An 18,278-nucleotide genomic window follows, 5' to 3' on the forward strand; every position below is an offset into this window, starting at 1 on the left:
CCTCCAGTCAGCACACAGCTTCTCACTGGTGGTTATCAGCCGGCTTTTCTGCTAGAGCAAAAAAAAACAAGAGCAAATAAACAGCGTGAGTCCCTGAGCCCTGGGCCCTCCCCTTGCCACTGGGAAATTATCTGCAGGACTTTCTGCAAACAGGAGTGACTTCCCCCCTCCTCCAGCCAGCAAGCTACAGAAAAGTTAACACTGTGTGTGCTGGATCCTTGGGGCTCTCCTCCTTGCACTCAGCAAGGGACTTTCTCATAATAAATACTGTAAATGTCCTGGGAGCCTTCCCTGCAGCGTCTTTTCTCCCTTTGTCTGGGAAACCAGTCAGGGGGATCTCACCTTAAAACACTGCTTCAGATCAGGCAGTGAAAATAGCAGAGTCAGCTTGCTGTGTCCGGTCACACCGGTGCCATATTCAACTCAGAGCCTGCAAAGAAGGGCTGAGGAATTGGTGCCATATTCAACTCAGAGCCTGCAAAGAGGGGCTGAGGAATTGGGCTATAGGGGCACAGGCCTCTACCCTGGGCTTTGGAAAATCGGTGTCTGTGGAACCCGTCGTCCAGCCCAGGAGCTAGCGTCGCAGGAGGTGGTACGTGGAGGCGACACTCCACGTTCCCGCCCGTTGATGGTAGTGGGAGATCGGTCCCAAAAGGAAACCGTCGCCCTCAAAAAATGAAGGGAATTTTGTTTACTTACCGTAAATTCCTTTTCTTCTAGCTCCTATTGGGAGACCCAGACAATTGGGTGTATAGCTTCTGCCTCCGGAGGCCACACAAAGTATTACACTTTAAAAAGTGTAACCCCTCCCCTCTGCCTATACACCCTCCCGTGGATCACGGGCTCCTCAGTTTTGGTGCAAAAGCAGGAAGGAGAAAACTTATAAATTGGTCTAGGGTAAACTCAATCCAAAGGATGTTCGGAGAACTGAACCATGAACCAAAAGAACAATTCAACATGAACAACATGTGTACACAAAAGAACAACCAGCCCGAAGGGAACAGGGGCGGGTGCTGGATCTCCCAATAGGAGCTAGAAGAAAAGGAATTTACGGTAAGTAAACAAAATTCCCTTCTTCTTTGTCGCTCCATTGGGAGACCCAGACAATTGGGACGTCCAAAAGCAGTCCCTGGGTGGGTAAAAGAATACCTCAATAAAAGGAGCCGAACGGCCCTCCTCTTACAGGTGGGCAACCGCCGCCTGAAGGACTCGCCTACCTAGACTGGCGTCTGCCGAAGCATAGGTATGCACTTGATAGTGCTTCGTGAAAGTGTGCAGACTAGACCACGTCGCTGCCTGACACACCTGCTGAGCCGTAGCCCTGTGCCGCAATGCCCAGGACGCACCCTCGGCTCTGGTAGAATGGGCTTTCAGCCCTGAAGGAAGCGGAAGCCCAGAAGAACGGTAGGCTTCAAGAATCGGTTCCTTGATCCACCGAGCCAAGGTTGACTTAGAAGCCTGCGAACCCTTACGCTGGCCAGCGACAAGGACAAAGAGCGCATCTGAACGACGCAGGGGCGCCGTGCGAGACACGTAGAGCCGGAGTGCTCTCACCAGATCCAAAGAGTGCTAATCCTTTTCACATTGGTGAATTGGATTAGGGCAAAATGAAGGCAAGGAAATATCCTGATTTAGATGAAAAGTAGATACCACCTTAGGCAGAAATTCCGGATCCGGAGTGATGTAATTGCCACTAGAAAGGCCACCTTTTGCGAAAGACGTGATAAAGAGACATCCCGCAGCGGCTCGAAAGGTGGTTTATGAAGAGCCGTTAGCACCCTGTTAAGATCCCAGGGTTCCAGCGGACGCTTGTAAGGTGGGACTATGTGGCAAACTCCCTGCAGGAACGTGCGGACCTGCGGAAGCCTGGCTAGACGCTTTTGAAAAAATACGGAGAGCGCCGATACTTGGCCCTTGAGAGAGCCGAGTGACAAACCCTTGTCCATTCCGGATTGGAGGAATGAAAGAAAAGTGGGTAAGGCAAACGGCCATGGAGAGAAACCATTATCAGAGCACCAGGATAAGAAGATTTGCCAAGACCTGTAATAGATCTTGGCGGACGTTGGCTTCCTGGCTTGTCTCATGGTGGCAATGACATCCTGAGATAACCCTGAAGACGCTAGGAGCCAGGACTCAATGGCCACACAGTGAGGTTGAGGGCCACAGAATTCAGATGGAAAAAAGGCCCTTGTGACAGCAAGTCTGGGCGGTCTGGAAGCGCCCACGGCTGACCCACCGTGAGATGCCACCGATCCGGGTACCACGACCGCCTCGGCCAGTCTGGAGCGACGAGAATGGCGCGACGGCAGTCGGACCTGATCTTGCGTAACACTCTGGGCAGCATCGCCAGAGGAGGAAACACATAAGGCAGTCGGAACTGCGACCAGTCCTGAACTAACGCGTCCGCCGCCAGAGCTCTGTGATCCTGAGACCGTGCCATGAATGCCGGGACTTTGTTGTTGTGCCGTGACGCCATGAGATCGACGTCCGGCGTTCCCCAGCGGCGACAGATCTCTCGAAACACTTCTGGGTGCAGAGACCATTCCCCCGCATCCATGCCCTGACGACTGAGAAAATCTGCTTCCCAGTTTTCTACGCCCGGGATGTGAACTGCGGAGATGGTGGAGGCTGTGGCTTCCACCCACTGCAGAATCCGCCGGACTTCCTGGAAGGCTTGACGACTGCGAGTGCCGCCTTGGTGGTTGATGTATGCGACGGCAGTGGCGTTGTCCGACTGGATACGGATCTGCCTGCCCTCCAGCCACAGCTGAAAAGCCAATAGGGCTAGGTACACTGCCCTTATTTCCAGAACATTGATCTGAAGGGAAGACTCTATCGGAGTCCAGGTTCCCGGAGCTTTGTGGTGGAGAAAAACCGCTCCCCACCCTGACAGGCTCGCGTCCGTGGTGACCACAGCCCAGGTTGGGGGTAGGAAGGATTTTCCCTGCGATAGAGAGTTGGGAAGGAGCCACCACTGAAGTGACGTCTTGGTTGCAAGGGAAAGAGACACGTTCCTGTCGAGGGAAGCCGACCTCCTGTCCCATTTGCGGAGAATGTCCCATTGCAGCTGCCGTAGATGGAATTGCGCGAACGGCACTGCCTCCATCGCTGCCACCATCTTCCCCAGGAAGTGCATGAGGCGCCTTAAGGGGTGTGACTGACTCCGAAGAAGTGATTGCACCCCTGCCTGCAGAGAAAGCTGTTTGTCTCGCGGTAGCTTGACTACCGCTGACTGTGTATGAAACTCCATCCCGAGGTAAGTCAGTGATTGGGTCGGTGTCAACTTGGATTTTGGGAAGTTGATGATCCACCCGAACTGTCAGAGCGACTGTAATGCTGTGTTGACACGCCACCTGAGAAGGGGCCCTGACTAGGAGATCGTCTAGGTAGGGAATCACCGAGTGGCCCTGAGAGTGTAGGACCGCCACGACGGATGCCATGACTTTGGTGAAAACCCGTGGGGCTGTCGCCAGGCCGAAAGGCAATGCCACGAACTGAAGGTGTTCGTCCCTGATGGCGAAACACAAGAAGCGTTGATGTTCGGGTGCGATCGGCATGTGGAAATAAGCATCTTTGATGTCGATCGATGCTAGGAAGTCTCCTTGTGACATCGAGGCGATGACCGAGCGGAGAGATTCCATCCGAAACCTTCTGGTTCTCACGTGTCTGTTGAGCAGTTTGAGGTCCAGAACGGGACGGAATGATCTGTCCTTTTTTGGCACCACGAACAAGTTGGTGTAAAAGCCGCGACCACGTTCCTGAAGGGGAACGGGGGTCACAACTCCTTCTGTCTTCAGAGCGTCCACCGCCTGAAAAAGTGCGTCGGCCTGAGCGGGGGGCGGAGAGGTTCTGAAGAAACGAGCCGCAGGACGGGAGCTGAACTCTATCCTGTAACCGTGAGACAGAAAGTTTCTCACCCATCGGTCTTGAACATGTGGCCACCAGGCGTCGCCAAAGCGGGAGAGCCTGCCACTGACCGAGGATGCGGTTAGGGGATGCCAAGAGTCATGAGGAGGCCGCCTTGGAGGCAGTGCCTCCTGCGGCCTTTTGGGGGCGTGACTTGGACCGCCACGCATAGGAGTTCCTCTGGCCTTTCTCCTGCCTGCTGGACGAAGAGGATTGGGGCTTGGTGGAGGGACGAAAGGACCGAAACCTCGATTGTATTTTCCGTTGTTGAGGTCTCTTAGGTCTGGACTGGGGTAAGGAGGAGTCCTTTCCCTTGGATTCCTTAATAATCTCATCCAATCGTTCGCCAAACAAGCGTTCGCCAGAAAACGGCAAACCGGTTAAGAACCTCTTGGAGGCCGAGTCTGCCTTCCATTCACGCAGCCACATGGCCCTGCGGACTGCCACAGAGTTAGCGGATGCCACAGCTGTACGGCTAGCCGAGTCTAGGACTGCGTTCATGGCGTAGGAAGAAAAAGCTGACGCTTGAGAAGTCAAAGACGCAACTTGCGGAGCAGAATTACGTGTGACAGCATTAATCTCAGTCAGACAAGCCGAGATAGCTTGGAGTGCCCACACGGCTGCAAAGGCCGGAGCAAAAGACGCGCCCGTGTCCTCAAAGATGGACTTCACCAGGAGCTCTATCTGCCTGTCAGTGGCATCCTTTAGCGATGAGCCATCTGCCACCGATACCACAGATCTAGCCGCCAATCTAGAGACTGGAGGATCCACCTTGGGACATTGAGCCCACCCCTTAACGACTTCAGCGGGGAAGGGGTAACGCGTGTCAGTGAGGCGCTTAGTAAAGCGCTTGTCCGGAACCGCTCTGGGCTTCTGGACAGCGTCTCTGAAGTTAGAGTGATCGAAGAACGCACTACGTGTACGTTTGGGGAACCGAAACTGGTGTTTCTCCTGCTGAGACGCAGACTCCTCCACAGTAGGAGGCGGGGGAGAGAGATCCAACACCTGGTTGATGGACGAGATAAGATCATTCACTAATGCGTCTCCCTCAGGTGTATCAAGGTTAAGGGCGACGTCAGGGTCAGAACCCTGAGCTGCGACGTCCGCCTCGTCCTCCAGAGAGTCCTCAAGCTGGGAACCCGAGCAGCGTGAAGAAGTCGGGGAAGATTCCCAGCGAGCCCGCTTAGCCTGTCTAGGACTGTGGTCCTGGCAGGAGTCCTCCGCGTGGGACCTAGGGCCCAACCTGGGAGCGCGCTGCGGCTCAGACCGAGAGGGGCCTGGAGGTGACGATCCAACAGGGGCCGGGGCCTGTGTAAGGACCGGTCTGGACTGCAAAGCTTCTAGCAGCTTGGCAGACCATTTGTCCATAGACTGAGCCATGGATTGTGAAAGTGACTCAGAGTTTCTCAGCAAAAGAGGAGACCTCTGTCTCTGCCGCCTGGACAGGGGGAGCAGGGGGGTCTACATGAGCCGAGGGGTCCACTAGTGACCGAGGCTCCGGCTGAGCAAGTGAAACAGGGGTCGAGCATTGCTCACAGTGAGGGTAGGTGGAACCCGCAGGTAACATAGCCCCACAAGAGGTACAGGCCGCAAAAAACCCCTGTGCCTTAACAGCTTTGCTCCTTGTGGACGACATGCTGTTGTCTCCTAGGAGAATGATCACTGAGGGTATATGGGCAAAAACAGGGTATACAGCCCGACCGAACAGAAATATATATATAAATACGTATCTATTCCGGCACCCTGGGGGGGACCAGCACCGGGTGACCGGTGTGGCTTACCGACCACTAACAAGCGGAGTGTGTGCCTCCAGATTCCCAGCTTTAGGTCCCCTGGAGCTGCAGAGCTGTTCCTGAGAATCCTCCACCGGCAGAATGCCCGAAAAATGGCTGCCGGAGATCTCAGGGGAGGAGTGGAGCCGTGGGCGGCGCCAGGAAAGTGCGGGAATCTGGGGTCCCCACAGTTATCAGTGAGGGGGGAGGAAACATGCAGGATGCTCCAGCCCTCACATCCGACGTCAGGTCGGCAGTCCCGCCCTTACCCCTAACAGGCAGGCCCGGGGGCGGGATTTTTGCGACTAGGCCGCGATGAAGCCGGGGACTAAATTTGAGACCGCGCCCGACAAGCAGGCACGGTCGGCGCGGAAGTCCGCCGGTCTTCTCAATTCAGCAGCTGCCGCAGCGTCCGGGAAGAAGGTGCGCTCCTGCATATTCCCCAATGGGGACACAGAGTACCTTAGAGTTGCAGGGCCCGGTCCCTGAGGTTGAATAGACTCCGGTCCGGCAGATTCCCACAGGGGCTGCGGAGGGAGCACGGTCCCAGCAAATGGCTGACCGTTCAGGATGGTGAAGGAGACGGCATGAGGCTCCGGCCTTTGTACCCGCAATGGGTACCTCAACCTTAACAACACCGCCGACATAGTGGGGTGAGAAGGGAACATGCCGGGGGCCCCGTGGGGGCCCTCTTTTCTTCCAACCGACATAACTAATATGAGAATGCATGAGTGGATGTGTGCCTCCTTCCACACAAAGCATAAAACTGAGGAGCCCGTGATCCAGGATCCAGGAGGGTGTATAGGCAGAGGGGAGGGGTTACACTTTTTAAAGTGTAATACTTTGTGTGGCCTCCGGAGGCAGAAGCTATACACCCAATTGTCTGGGTCTCCCAATGGAGCGACAAAGAAAACAAACCTTGAAAGGAATTGCCTCCTACAGAAACTAATCTAAAACTGAGGTTGCCTGGCCCGGCCAGGGGGTGTATACTGCAGAGGAGGAGCTATGCTTTTGCATCTACTTAGTGTCCTCCTATGGATAGGCAGCATAACACCCATGGTCGTGTGTCCCCCAATGAGGCGTCAGAGAAAAAGGATTTTTCGGTGTGTGTGTTTTTTCACATTACTTACGGGTTGATTATGTCAGCTGTCTCATAGACGCTGCCATGATCAAGCCTAGACTTAGTGGCGGCGATCCGCCGCCATTAACTCCTTATTACCCTGTCTGCCACCGCATCACGGCAACAGGAATAGTCGGGGACACTCCGATACTGCCGCATAATGGATGCGACAGTCTCGGGGCAGCTGCGGGCTGATATTCTCGGCTGCGGGAGGGGGGGGCATTAACCCTGCACCTCGCCCTCCCCAGCTTGAGAATACCGGGCTGCCGCTGTGTGCTTACCTCGGCTGGAAGGTAAAAATACAGCGGAGCCCACGTGTTTTTTTTTCTATATGTCTGTTTGCTTTCTATGTGTATTCTATATGTCTGTGTGTGATGTGTGTGTGTTCTATGTCTGTGATGTCTGTGTGTGTGTGTGTGTGTGTGTGTGTGTTTACTCTCTGCTCCGCAGGGCAGTGCTGAACATTACCGCAGGTAAATCGCGAAATACCGGAGGGAATAACGCAGGAAAACGCAATGAACCGCACAGAATTGCTGCCTGCGTTATTCCCTGCGGGATTTCACAATTACATTGCAGTCAATGAAGTCAAATCCCGCAGCGACATGCGGAAAAGACGTGATATGCAATTGTTTTTGCTGCGGGAATCCCGCAGCAAAACATGCAGCTGTCAAATTCCACATAGTGCACACAGCATTTTTTTTCCCGTAGGTTTTTCTGGTGATTCACTGCAGAGATGTTATGAACATTTTCTGCAGCAAAACATGCAGCAAAACTGCAGGAAATCCGCGGCAAAAACCGGCAAGTGCGCACAGGGCCTTAAGCGGTAATATTATAGTCTTTACTTGCTTGAATTGACAAACAAAAAGTTTTCTCAGCTACTGCATTGATGCTGTTCTTCCCATGAAAATCAGGGTAAAAAGCTATTTCCGTTGGCTGCTATGCTGCTGAGGATGGACTCTGCCCAGAATTGGTCTCCTTCCCCCACTGACAGCTAACAATATAGTTCATTTTTGCAGAAGATCAGATGGTTCCCTGACAGATTAGATAGCTATTTACAGTAGCTGCTCTGCTGTTAAGGGCAGACTCTGGTCAGAATTAATTCCCCCCCCCTCTGGCAGCTAACAATAGATTTCCTACCTGCTTCCACTAAAGGATTTTTTGCAAGTGTATTGTCATGTTACAGCAGAAGCTCTGTTTCTTCCCTGAAAATAAGGGTGGAAAGCTATTTCAATTGGCCTCTCTGCTGCTGAGGGTGGACTCTGGACAAAATTAGTCTCTCTCCCCCTCTGGCAGCTAACAATATAGTTCATTTTTGCTTCAGCTAAACAAGAAGTTTTCTGAGCTATACTGTCATGCTACTTCAGAGGATCTGCTGGTTCCCTGACAATAAGAACAGATAACTATTTAAATTGGCTGCTTTGCTGTTAAGGGCGGACTCTGGTCAGAATTAGTCTCCTTCCCCCTCTGGCAGCTAACAACAGATTCCCTGCCTATTTCCACTGAAGGATTTTTTGCAAGAAGATCAGATGGTTCCCTGACAGATTAGATAGTTATTAACAGTGGCTGCTCTGCTGTTAAGGGCAGACTCTGGTCAGAATTAATCTCCTTCCCCGTCTGGCAGCTAACAACAGATTCCCTGCCTGTGTCCACTGAAGGATTTTTTGCAAGTTTATTATCATGCTACTGCAGAAGCTCTGCTCCTTCCTTTAAAAGAAGGGTGGAAAGTTACTTCCATTGGCTTCTCTGCTGCTGAGGGTGGACTCTGGACAGAATCGATCTCCTTCGCCCTCTTGCAGCTAACACTTTAGTCCCTTCATGTTTTCACTGAAATAGTTTTTTTCAGGTATATTGACATAACACTACAAATGCCCTGCACCTTCCCTGATAATCAGGACACAAAGCTATCATCCAGAGTCCTGGCTGTGGAGTGAATGGCTGAGCATGTGTATCCACCATAACTTAGCCCAAGGTGTGAACTCCACTGTCAGTAAATGCCAGAATTCTGCCCTGGATTACATTATTACCAGCATGTTAATGCTATATATTATTGGTAGGATGATCCCTCCTAATTCTCCATATTACATTGCCCTTAGTCCCCCATGATAAAACTAAGAATACTACGCAGTGAGACACCTCTGCACAGCTTATTATTCCATACAGCTATGGTATAGGTCACTTTTTGTCGGGTGAATGGAGTTCACCTGGTGGACATTTGACGTAAATGCATTTACAGGGAGCGTAGAGCAACCGATGGTCAACAGGATATGGCGCCATTTATGTGCCCTGACACATCCATATACAGGCCGCCATGAACGACTCCTGTACTGCCCTTACTCACAGATATGACGGACACCAGCACTCTTCCCAGTTGCGTGTAGCTGTTTTCATCTCCTGACACATTCCACGACATCTGCGACACAGAAATACCAATGAGAACAAGCAAGAACCCGTATAACATGGCCACCATATCAGCTCTACAAAAGCTTGGATCTCCTGCAGCTGGGCAGCTTCACTGGTGTCTTGCTTAGTGCCTGCAGGGATCACATGTCATACATCAATCACTGTGACCACTGCGGACAATCCCTGACTTCAGGGGTGAAACTAAAGCATTTTCAGAGCCATCACTAGGACCCGAGGGCAGTGAAGTGATTAAAGGGAATTTTTCACCAGATTCAAGCTGCCGTTGTTTAGGTAGCATTAATTGAGTTACAGAATCCTTTAAACGTCTGTACCCCTGGTGATCTATAGTAGTGAAACAGTTAAGCCGGCTTCCCTGATGGGCTATGGCACGAAAGGTCCTGCTTTAGCTTCTTTCTTCCTCCCAACAAGTGCAAAGAGAGGACAAAGAGAACTGTGCAGCTGTAATTGTATGGCTGTACAGTTCTCTCTATGACCTGGAAAGGCAGAGAGATTCTGCCTCATCATTAAAAAAAATTAAGCCCTAAAACTGTGTAAATATGTGTATAATGTAGTGTATGGGCGTTAATATACTCACAGATCATCGTCTTCCTTGGTTTCTACCTCTGCTCCGGTCCTCTTCTCACTCAGTTGACTACAATTCCGACTAGCCAGATCACACCAGGATTTATGTGTGAGCCATAGTCACACCAGTTATAGGCTGTGGTCACACGAGTTATAGGCTGTGGTCACACGAGTTATAGGCTGTGGTCACGTGAGTTATAGGCTGTGGTCACGAGAGTTATAGGCTGTAGTCCCAGGAGTTATAGGCTGTAGTCCCAGGAGCTATAGGCTGTGGTCACATGAGTTATAGGCCGTAGCCACACCAGTTGTAGGCTGTGGTCACACAAGGTATAATATGTGGTCGCTCGAGGTATAGGCTGTGATATCAAGAGGTATAAGCTGTGGTCGCAAGTGGTATAGGCTGTGGTCACAAGAGGTATAGGCTGTGGTCGCACGAGGCATAGACTGTGGTCGCATGAGGTATCGGTTGTGGTCGCATGAGGTGTAGGCTGTGGTCGCACGAGATGTAGGCTGTGGTAATGACACTCCGATCTAACTCTGATCGGAGTGCCAGATTAATATGAACCCATTCTTTCGAAAATAGAATTGGAGCACTCTGCAGGAGAAGACGGAGAACACAATTTCTCATTTTTCTCCATTGTGTGACTCTGTGGAAATCGGACTGCACGGAGTACTGTCATCCTGTGCAGTGATCTGTATGCAAAAAAAGTTCTGCTAATGCAACTTTTTTGTCCACTGTTAAATAATGGATGTGGGCTGGATTAGTTTTTAACATGTGGAGTCTATGGACAATGGGTCTTTTAATGGATGACTATTTATCGTTAATTTGTAACGGTACTGTAAAGAAGATAACATATCTGTTACAAATGCAAGTACAATGGATGGCGAAACAGCAATCCATTAACGGATCCGTTGTCCATAGACTCCTATGTTAAATAAAACGGATCCGGCAGAAATCAGTTTGCCAACGGATCCATTCTAACGGATGACTACAGGACATGTGAACATAGTCTTAGGGGTACTTCACACACAGCGAGATCGCTGATGAGATCGCTGCTGAGTCACGGTTTTTGTGACCTCATTAGCGATCTCGCTGTGTGTGACACTGAGCAGCGATCTGGCCCCTGCTGTGAGATCGCTGCTCGTTACACACAGCCCTGGTTCGTTTTTTTATTGTTGCTCTCCCGCTGATAAGCACACATCGCTGTGTGTGACAGCGAGAGAGCAACAATCCTGAATATGTAGAGAGCAGGAGCCGGCGTCTGACAGCCTGCGGTAAGCTGTAACCAAGGGAAACATCGGGTAACCAAGGTAGTTACCCGATATTTACCTTCGTTACCAGCCTCCGCAGCTCTCACACTGCCAGTGCCGGCTCCTGCTCCCTGCACACGCTAAGCTAAGCGGTGTGCGCTGGTAACTAAGGTAAACATCGGGTAACCATACCCGATGTTTACCTTAGTTACCAGTATCTGCAGCTTCCAGACGCCGGCTCCGTGCAAGGACAGCGTCGCTTGCACGTCGCTGCTGGCTGGGGGCTGGTCACTGGTCGCTGGTGCTGCCTGTTTGACAGCTCACCAGCGACCATGTAGCGACGCAGCAGCGATCCTGACCAGGTCAGATCGCTGGTGGGATCGCTGCTGCGTCGCTAAAGTGTGACGGTACCCTTAGAGAGTTCTATTAATCTGTAGTGCTTGATAAAATATGTCTAGCCTAGATTCAGATCACAGATGTGCTGGGAGATGTGTTGACTCCAAGAGACCGTGACTTTATGACCTTCTGAGAAACAATAATTTCTGCTTATTTACTGGAATCTTCTATTGTGTATCACTTTGTAACTAAGTATAAGGTTTGATCTGTTTGGCATAAATAAACGATCCATATGGACCTGGTACGTAAAGTGGTTTTCCTGCGAACAAAGTTCATTTTAATCAACAGATCTTGGAATAATAGTTTCCACAATTGGATGTGATTAAAAAAAATGTTCCTGTGCTGAGATAATCATATATATGATGGCCGTGTCTGACCGTACAGGGACATGGTCTGCTCATCTCCTGGGCAGGGGAGGACACAAATGTGTATACAGACATTTCAGCACAGGATCATAGCTGATTCTTTCTGTGAGGCAAAACCTTTCACTGCCTGTTTTTTAAAAAATGTTTTACTTCAAAGAAAGAATACTCAAGCATAAGCCGACCCGCGTATAAGCTGACACACCTAAGTTTACCACAATAAACTGGCTAAACTTATTGGCTCAAGTGTAAGCCTAAGATTATAAGATGCACCCAAATTTAGAGAAGGAAAATTGGCTAAAATAATTTTTAATGTTAAAATGGGGGTCCGTCTTATATTCCTAGAGTGTCTTATATTAATTAGTTCACCAGGTCGGCACAGCGGCGGTAGAGCGGCTCAGGAGGCTGTGTCGGTGATGCTGCGGGCTTGGAGGTGCCCACTGCTCAGTAGGATGAGATCACATGATGAAAGATCGGCAATACTGGTTCGGGGGTGTTACGGCTCAGGAGGGTCGGCGATACTGAGGCTTAGGGGTGTCGCGGTGGGCGCCATTGAGCCTGCTGGTGGGCTGCGGGTTCTGTTGAGCCAAACGGCGGTTAACAAGATAGACTTCAAGAAAATGGCCGTGGAAGCTGCGCATGCACAGATTGAGATCTCGTCTCTCCAAGTTCTCAATCTGCACACGTGCAGCTTCTGCAGCCATTTTCTTGAAGTCTACTGCGTCAACCGCCGGCCAACTCAATGGAGCCCGCCGGCAGGTACAATGTGTTCCGGCGCCCGCCACAACACCTCTTAGTCCCCAGTATTGCCGACCGTCCGTAACAGCAACACCGCTGCAACAGCCTCAAGCCACAGTATTGCTGACCCTCCGTCCTGTGTCCCCGATCTGCCACGGTAAGCTTTATCCAGATTATGAGACACACCCCTATTCCCCCCCAGTTTGGGGGGAGGGGGGATGCGTCTTATAATCCGGAACTGGACCCTCACTCGAGGATAAGCCAAGGGGTCTTTTTCTGCATCAAAACTGTGCTGAAAAAGTCAGCTTATACATGAGTATATATGGTAATTTGCAATCCCGTGCTGTAATGTCTGTATACTTTTGTTACTTCCTCCCCGGTCCAGGACCTGTGGTATGATCAGACCATGTCCCTGTATGGTCAGACACGGCCATTACACAGTACATAGCAGAGACACATATATAAGATTATCTACGCACAGGAACATTGTTTTTAAACACATCCAATTGTGGAAATTATTATTATTCCAAGATCTATTGATTAAAATGAGCTTTAGTTGTGGGAAAACCCCTTAAAGTGTGTTGTCTGTGTACACCCCGGCCATAATTACTGGGAAAAAAAGAGCATGCAGGTATATTATACTCAGGCAAAATAATAGTGCTTACTCTAGAGAAACAGATCAGGACTCCAATAAGAGGATAAATAGGAATGAATATGGAGAAAAGATCGTGACACACTGTGGAGATCAAATCATTGCCGATGACTGAGGCCAGCTCGATCACGGTGATGGTGATCAATCCTGTCTAAAAGACAAAAAGGATGTAACATGATTACTAAGTGAAAGAGTCACATGTGACAGTCATCGTCATGTCATGACGAAATTGAACATGCCTGGTCCTTTCATAAAAACGTAAATGGGCATCTTATATTGTCAACATTATTTCAACAAGCTTATGCTTATTAGATTGCCAACATGGACGCTATGAAAAATACAATATTATTTCATTTCTAAAAATGTTATTTTTTGGAGTGAAAAATTGCTTTGCAATGATGGCCACTAGACGTCTCCCTCCTGAGCAACGTTGGCTCACTCTGAAAAGCTACTATAACCCAGCTTTCCCACAGCTCTGTAGCAACAACAGGTGAGTGCCCAATGCATGACTACTCGGAACATAAATCAGGCTTCTGCTGTTGATGAGAGCTGGTTTGCAGTGGATTTTTCTAAGTGATGACTGCTGCAACCCAGCTCTCTCCCAACTCTGCATTCTGTTTATCATGACATTCATTGGGCACTCATCTGATGCATAGCTGTGGCAAAGCTGTGCCTACTGTGAAACAGCCACTACAACCCAACTTTCCAACTGCTTTGTATCCTTGTTATAATACCGTGTTTCCCCGAAAGTAAGACAGTGTCTTACATTCTTTCTACCCCCAAAAGTCCCACTATGTCTTACTTTCGGGGTATGTCTTATATTGGAAAAAAATCCCACAGCAATCGCAGCAAGTCTCCATGCAATGTACCGTATGGGGACTTGCCGTGATTGCTGCACATGAGGGCACTGAGGCTGCGTGTTTTTGTTTGTTGTCCGTGGTCCTGATGGACCACGGACAACATTACTGCAACATTTCTCGGTGGCCGAGCGTTCGGCTGAGCGCCCGACCGCCGGCATGTGACAGCTCTCAGCTGAGCGCTCGGCCGCCGGCATGTCAGGGCGCTCAGCTGGGCACTCGGCCGGTACTGTAAAAAAGAAAAAAAATAACGCTTTCCGTTTACTATGTCTTACTTTCAGGGTACGTCTTACATTAGCCGACCCCCCCAAAACCCCCACTACGTCTTACTATCGGGGGTGTCTTACTATCGGGGAAACACGGTATTAGTCTTTGGTAACTCATCTGTTGCTGCTACAGAGCTGTGGGAATGCTGTGCACTCTTGGAAAAAATCCACTGTAATGAACCTTTCCTATTGCTTTAGTTACCATTTCTACCAACGGGCACTCATCTGTAGCTGCTGCAGAAATGTGGGAAAGCTGGGCTACATTGGCCTTATGACATTGAACTGTCACGGGTGTGTCAGAGGTGACAGACAGTCATGTGTTTTTTGGCAATAGAAGGTCACAGCGTTTCACTGCGCAAAATGCTCTCTGACTTTCTATTGTTCCTGCTGTCAGGATTCATTGGTATAGGTAGCTTTCCTGCTGGCGTTTTATCTCTTCCACTTTAGGACCCAGCAAAGCTCTCCTTCCACCCAGCTGCTGATCATCAGTAATCCCTTGATGATTAAATACTCCCTTCTTTCCTAGACTGGTGCTGGTGATATTATTCAGTTCATTCTAGCTCTGGTTGCAAGCAGGTGGCTTGCTCTCATCTGCAGTATCATTGCTAAACCTTTGCTTACCTTCTACCTGTGTCACCTGTGGATAAGTAGTTTATGCTTTCCCCCCTTCATGTGTCCTCCTTGTGTCTTCCTTTAGCGTTTAGTGGGGTTGACGAAGAGCTCATCCCACCCGTTCCCTATTTAGGGTCCAGCACTAGGAATACCTAGGGTCAGGTATCTGGCTAATGCATAGGTGCTGAACCTATCTAGGGTGGTGAATGACCCCAGGGACCAGCAGTAGGTTTAGTCAGGAGTCACCATCTTCCCCTTCACTAGATGCAGGGGTCCCCTTCCATTTTGCTGTTCGTTTGGTACTTCTACGTACATAGCGTGACATGAACGCAGCTGCACCCCAGCTTTTCCTCAGCTCTGCATTCCGTTTATCATGCTAATCACTGGGCATTCGTCAGTTGCTCTGAAACAGAGCTGTGGGAAAGCTGTGTTAACTCTGCACTGTAAGGCTAAGAACACACTTTGCATTTTTACCTGCTTTTCCGCAGCGTTTTGAGCTACAGCGTTTTCAGGCATGCGTTTTGATTTTCCAGCAAAGTCAATGGAAAATAGTGATTTTCAGACCACACTTTGCGTTTCTAAACGCTGCGTTTAATTTGCATATTTTGTGGCAAAAACCATGCGTTCAAAGAAGCAGCATGTCAATTGTTTTTGCCATTTTGGGTGCGTTTTGCTAACATTGAAGTCAATGAGAAATGGCAAAAACCAAGAGTCCTTCAAATTCCTGCATTTTACCTGCTTTTTCAGTGCAGAACGCGTGCGTTTTGGACATCAAAATAATGATTTCATATGTCCCTTTACACACACACATAGTCCGACAATGAAATTTAAGAAAAATATGCTTTTAATGCTATTTTAGGGATAAAGAAGGGAATTTTGTTTACTTACCGTAAATTCCTTTTCTTCTAGCTCCAATTGGGAGACCCAGACACTTGGGTGTATAGCTATGCCTCCGGAGGCCACACAAAGTACTACACTAAAAGTGTAACGCCCCTCCCCTTCTGCCTATACACCCCCCGTGCATCACGGGCTCCTCAGTTTTGGTGCAAAAGCAAGAAGGAGGAAAAAATTATAAATTGGTTTAAAATAAATTCAATCCGAAGGAATATCGGAGAACTGAAACCATTCAACATGAACAACATGTGTACACAAAGAACAACAGCCCGAAGGGAACAGGGGCGGGTGCTGGGTCTCCCAATTGGAGCTAGAAGAAAAGGAATTTACGGTAAGTAAACAAAATTCCCTTCTTCTTTGTCGCTCCATTGGGAGACCCAGACACTTGGGACGTCCAAAAGCAGTCCCTGGGTGGGTAAATAATACCTCCTAATAGAGCCGTAAACGGCTCCGTCCTACAGGTGGGCAACCGCCGCCTGAAGGACTCGCCTACCTAGGCTGGCATCTGCCGAAGCATAGGTATGCACCTGATAGTGTTTCGTGAAAGTGTGCAGGCTCGACCAGGTAGCCGCCTGACACACCTGCTGAGCCGTAGCCTGGTGCCGCAAGGCCCAGGACGCCCCCACGGCCCTGGTAGAATGGGCCTTCAGCCCTAAGGGAACCGGAAGCCCCGAGGAACGATAAGCTTCGAGAATTGGTTCCTTGATCCACCGAGCCAGGGTTGATTTGGAAGCTTGTGACCCTTTACGCTGGCCAGCGACAAGGACAAAGAGTGCATCCGAGCGGCGCAGGGGCGCCGTACGAGAAATGTAGAATCTGAGTGCTCTCACCAGATCTAACAAGTGCAAATCCTTTTCACATTGGTGAATTGGATGAGGACAAAAAGAGGGTAAGGAGATATCCTGATTGAGATGAAAGGGGGATACCACCTTAGGGAGAAAGTCCGGAACTGGACGCAGAACCACCTTGTCCTGGTGAAACACCAGGAAAGGGGCTTTGCACGACAACGCTGCTAGCTCAGACACTCTCCGAAGTGAAGTGACTGCTACTAGGAAGACCACTTTCTGCGAAAGGCGTGAGAGAGAAATATCTCTCATTGGCTCGAACGGTGGTTTCTGAAGAGCCATCAGCACCCTGTTCAGATCCCAGGGTTCTAACGGACGCTTGTAAGGAGGGACGATGTGACAAACCCCCTGCAGGAACGTGCGTACCTGTGGAAGTCTGGCTAGGCGCTTCTGAAAAAACACAGAGAGCGCAGAGACTTGTCCCTTAAGGGAGCCGAGCGACAAACCCTTTTCCAATCCGGATTGAAGGAAGGACAGAAAAGTGGGCAAGGTGAATGGCCAGGGAGAAAAACCCTGAGCAGAGCACCACGACAGGAAAATCTTCCACGTCCTGTGGTAGATCTTGGCGGACGTTGGTTTCCTAGCCTGTCTCATAGTGGCAATGACCTCTTGGGATAACCCTGAAGACGCTAGGATCCAGGACTCAATGGCCACACAGTCAGGTTGAGGGCCGCAGAATTCAGATGGAAAAACGGCCCTTGAGACAGCAAGTCTGGTCGGTCTGGTAGTGCCCACGGTTGGCCGACCGTGAGATGCCACAGATCCGGGTTTCCACCCACAGCAGAATCCGCCGGACTTCCTGGAAGGCTTGCCGACTGCGTGTCCCGCCTTGGTGGTTGATGTATGCCACCGCTGTGGAGTTGTCCGACTGAATTCGGATCTGTTTGCCTTCCAGCCACGGCTGGAACGCCTTTAGGGCAAGATACACTGCCCTTATCTCCAGAACATTGATCTGAAGGGAGGACTCTGTCTGAGTCCAAGTCCCCTGAGCCCTGTGGTGGAGAAAGACCGCTCCCCACCCTGACAGGCTCGCGTCCGTCGTGACCACCGCCCAGGATGGGGGCAGGAAGGATTTCCCCTTCGACAGAGAAGTGGGGAGAAGCCACCACTGAAGGGAAGCCTTGGCTGCCTGCGAAAGGGAGACGTTCCTGTCGAGGGACGTCGACTTTCTGTCCCATTTGCGGAGAATGTCCCATTGAAGTGGGCGCAGATGAAACTGCGCAAAAGGAACTGCCTCCATTGCTGCCACCATCTTCCCTAGGAAGTGCATGAGGCGCCTCAGGGGGTGTGACTGGCCTTGAAGGAGAGATTGCACCCCTGTCTGTAGTGAACGCTGTTTGTTCAGCGGAAGCTTCACTATCGCTGAGAGAGTATGAAACTCCATGCCAAGATATGTCAGTGATTGGACCGGTGTCAGATTTGACTTTGGAAAATTGATGATCCACCCGAAACTCTGGAGAGTCTCCAGAGCGATGTTCAGGCTGTGTTGGCATGCCCCTTGAGAGGGTGCCTTGACAAGCAGATCGTCTAAGTAAGGGATCACCGAGTGTCCCTGAGAGTGTAGGATTGCCACCACTGTTGCCATAACCTCGGTGAAGACCCGTGGGGTTGTCGCCAGGCCAAAA

At 50.3% G+C, this 18,278-nt stretch overlaps 1 protein-coding gene across 1 annotated transcript in view; it reads right to left on the reverse strand.

The window, feature by feature from the left end:
* ABCA5 (ATP binding cassette subfamily A member 5) overlaps positions 1 to 18,278 on the reverse strand; it is a 279,957-nt gene that overhangs the window by 36,790 nt on the left and 224,889 nt on the right. The window contains exons 25-26 of the mRNA XM_075351788.1: positions 13,193 to 13,330; positions 9,137 to 9,208 (exon numbers count right to left, since the gene is read on the reverse strand). Coding sequence (XP_075207903.1) covers positions 9,137 to 9,208; positions 13,193 to 13,330 — 210 coding nt within the window. The remainder of the gene's footprint in view (positions 1 to 9,136; positions 9,209 to 13,192; positions 13,331 to 18,278) is intronic.

This window comes from Anomaloglossus baeobatrachus, chromosome 5 (genome assembly GCF_048569485.1).
Source record: "Anomaloglossus baeobatrachus isolate aAnoBae1 chromosome 5, aAnoBae1.hap1, whole genome shotgun sequence".
NCBI lineage: Eukaryota > Metazoa > Chordata > Amphibia > Anura > Aromobatidae > Anomaloglossus > Anomaloglossus baeobatrachus.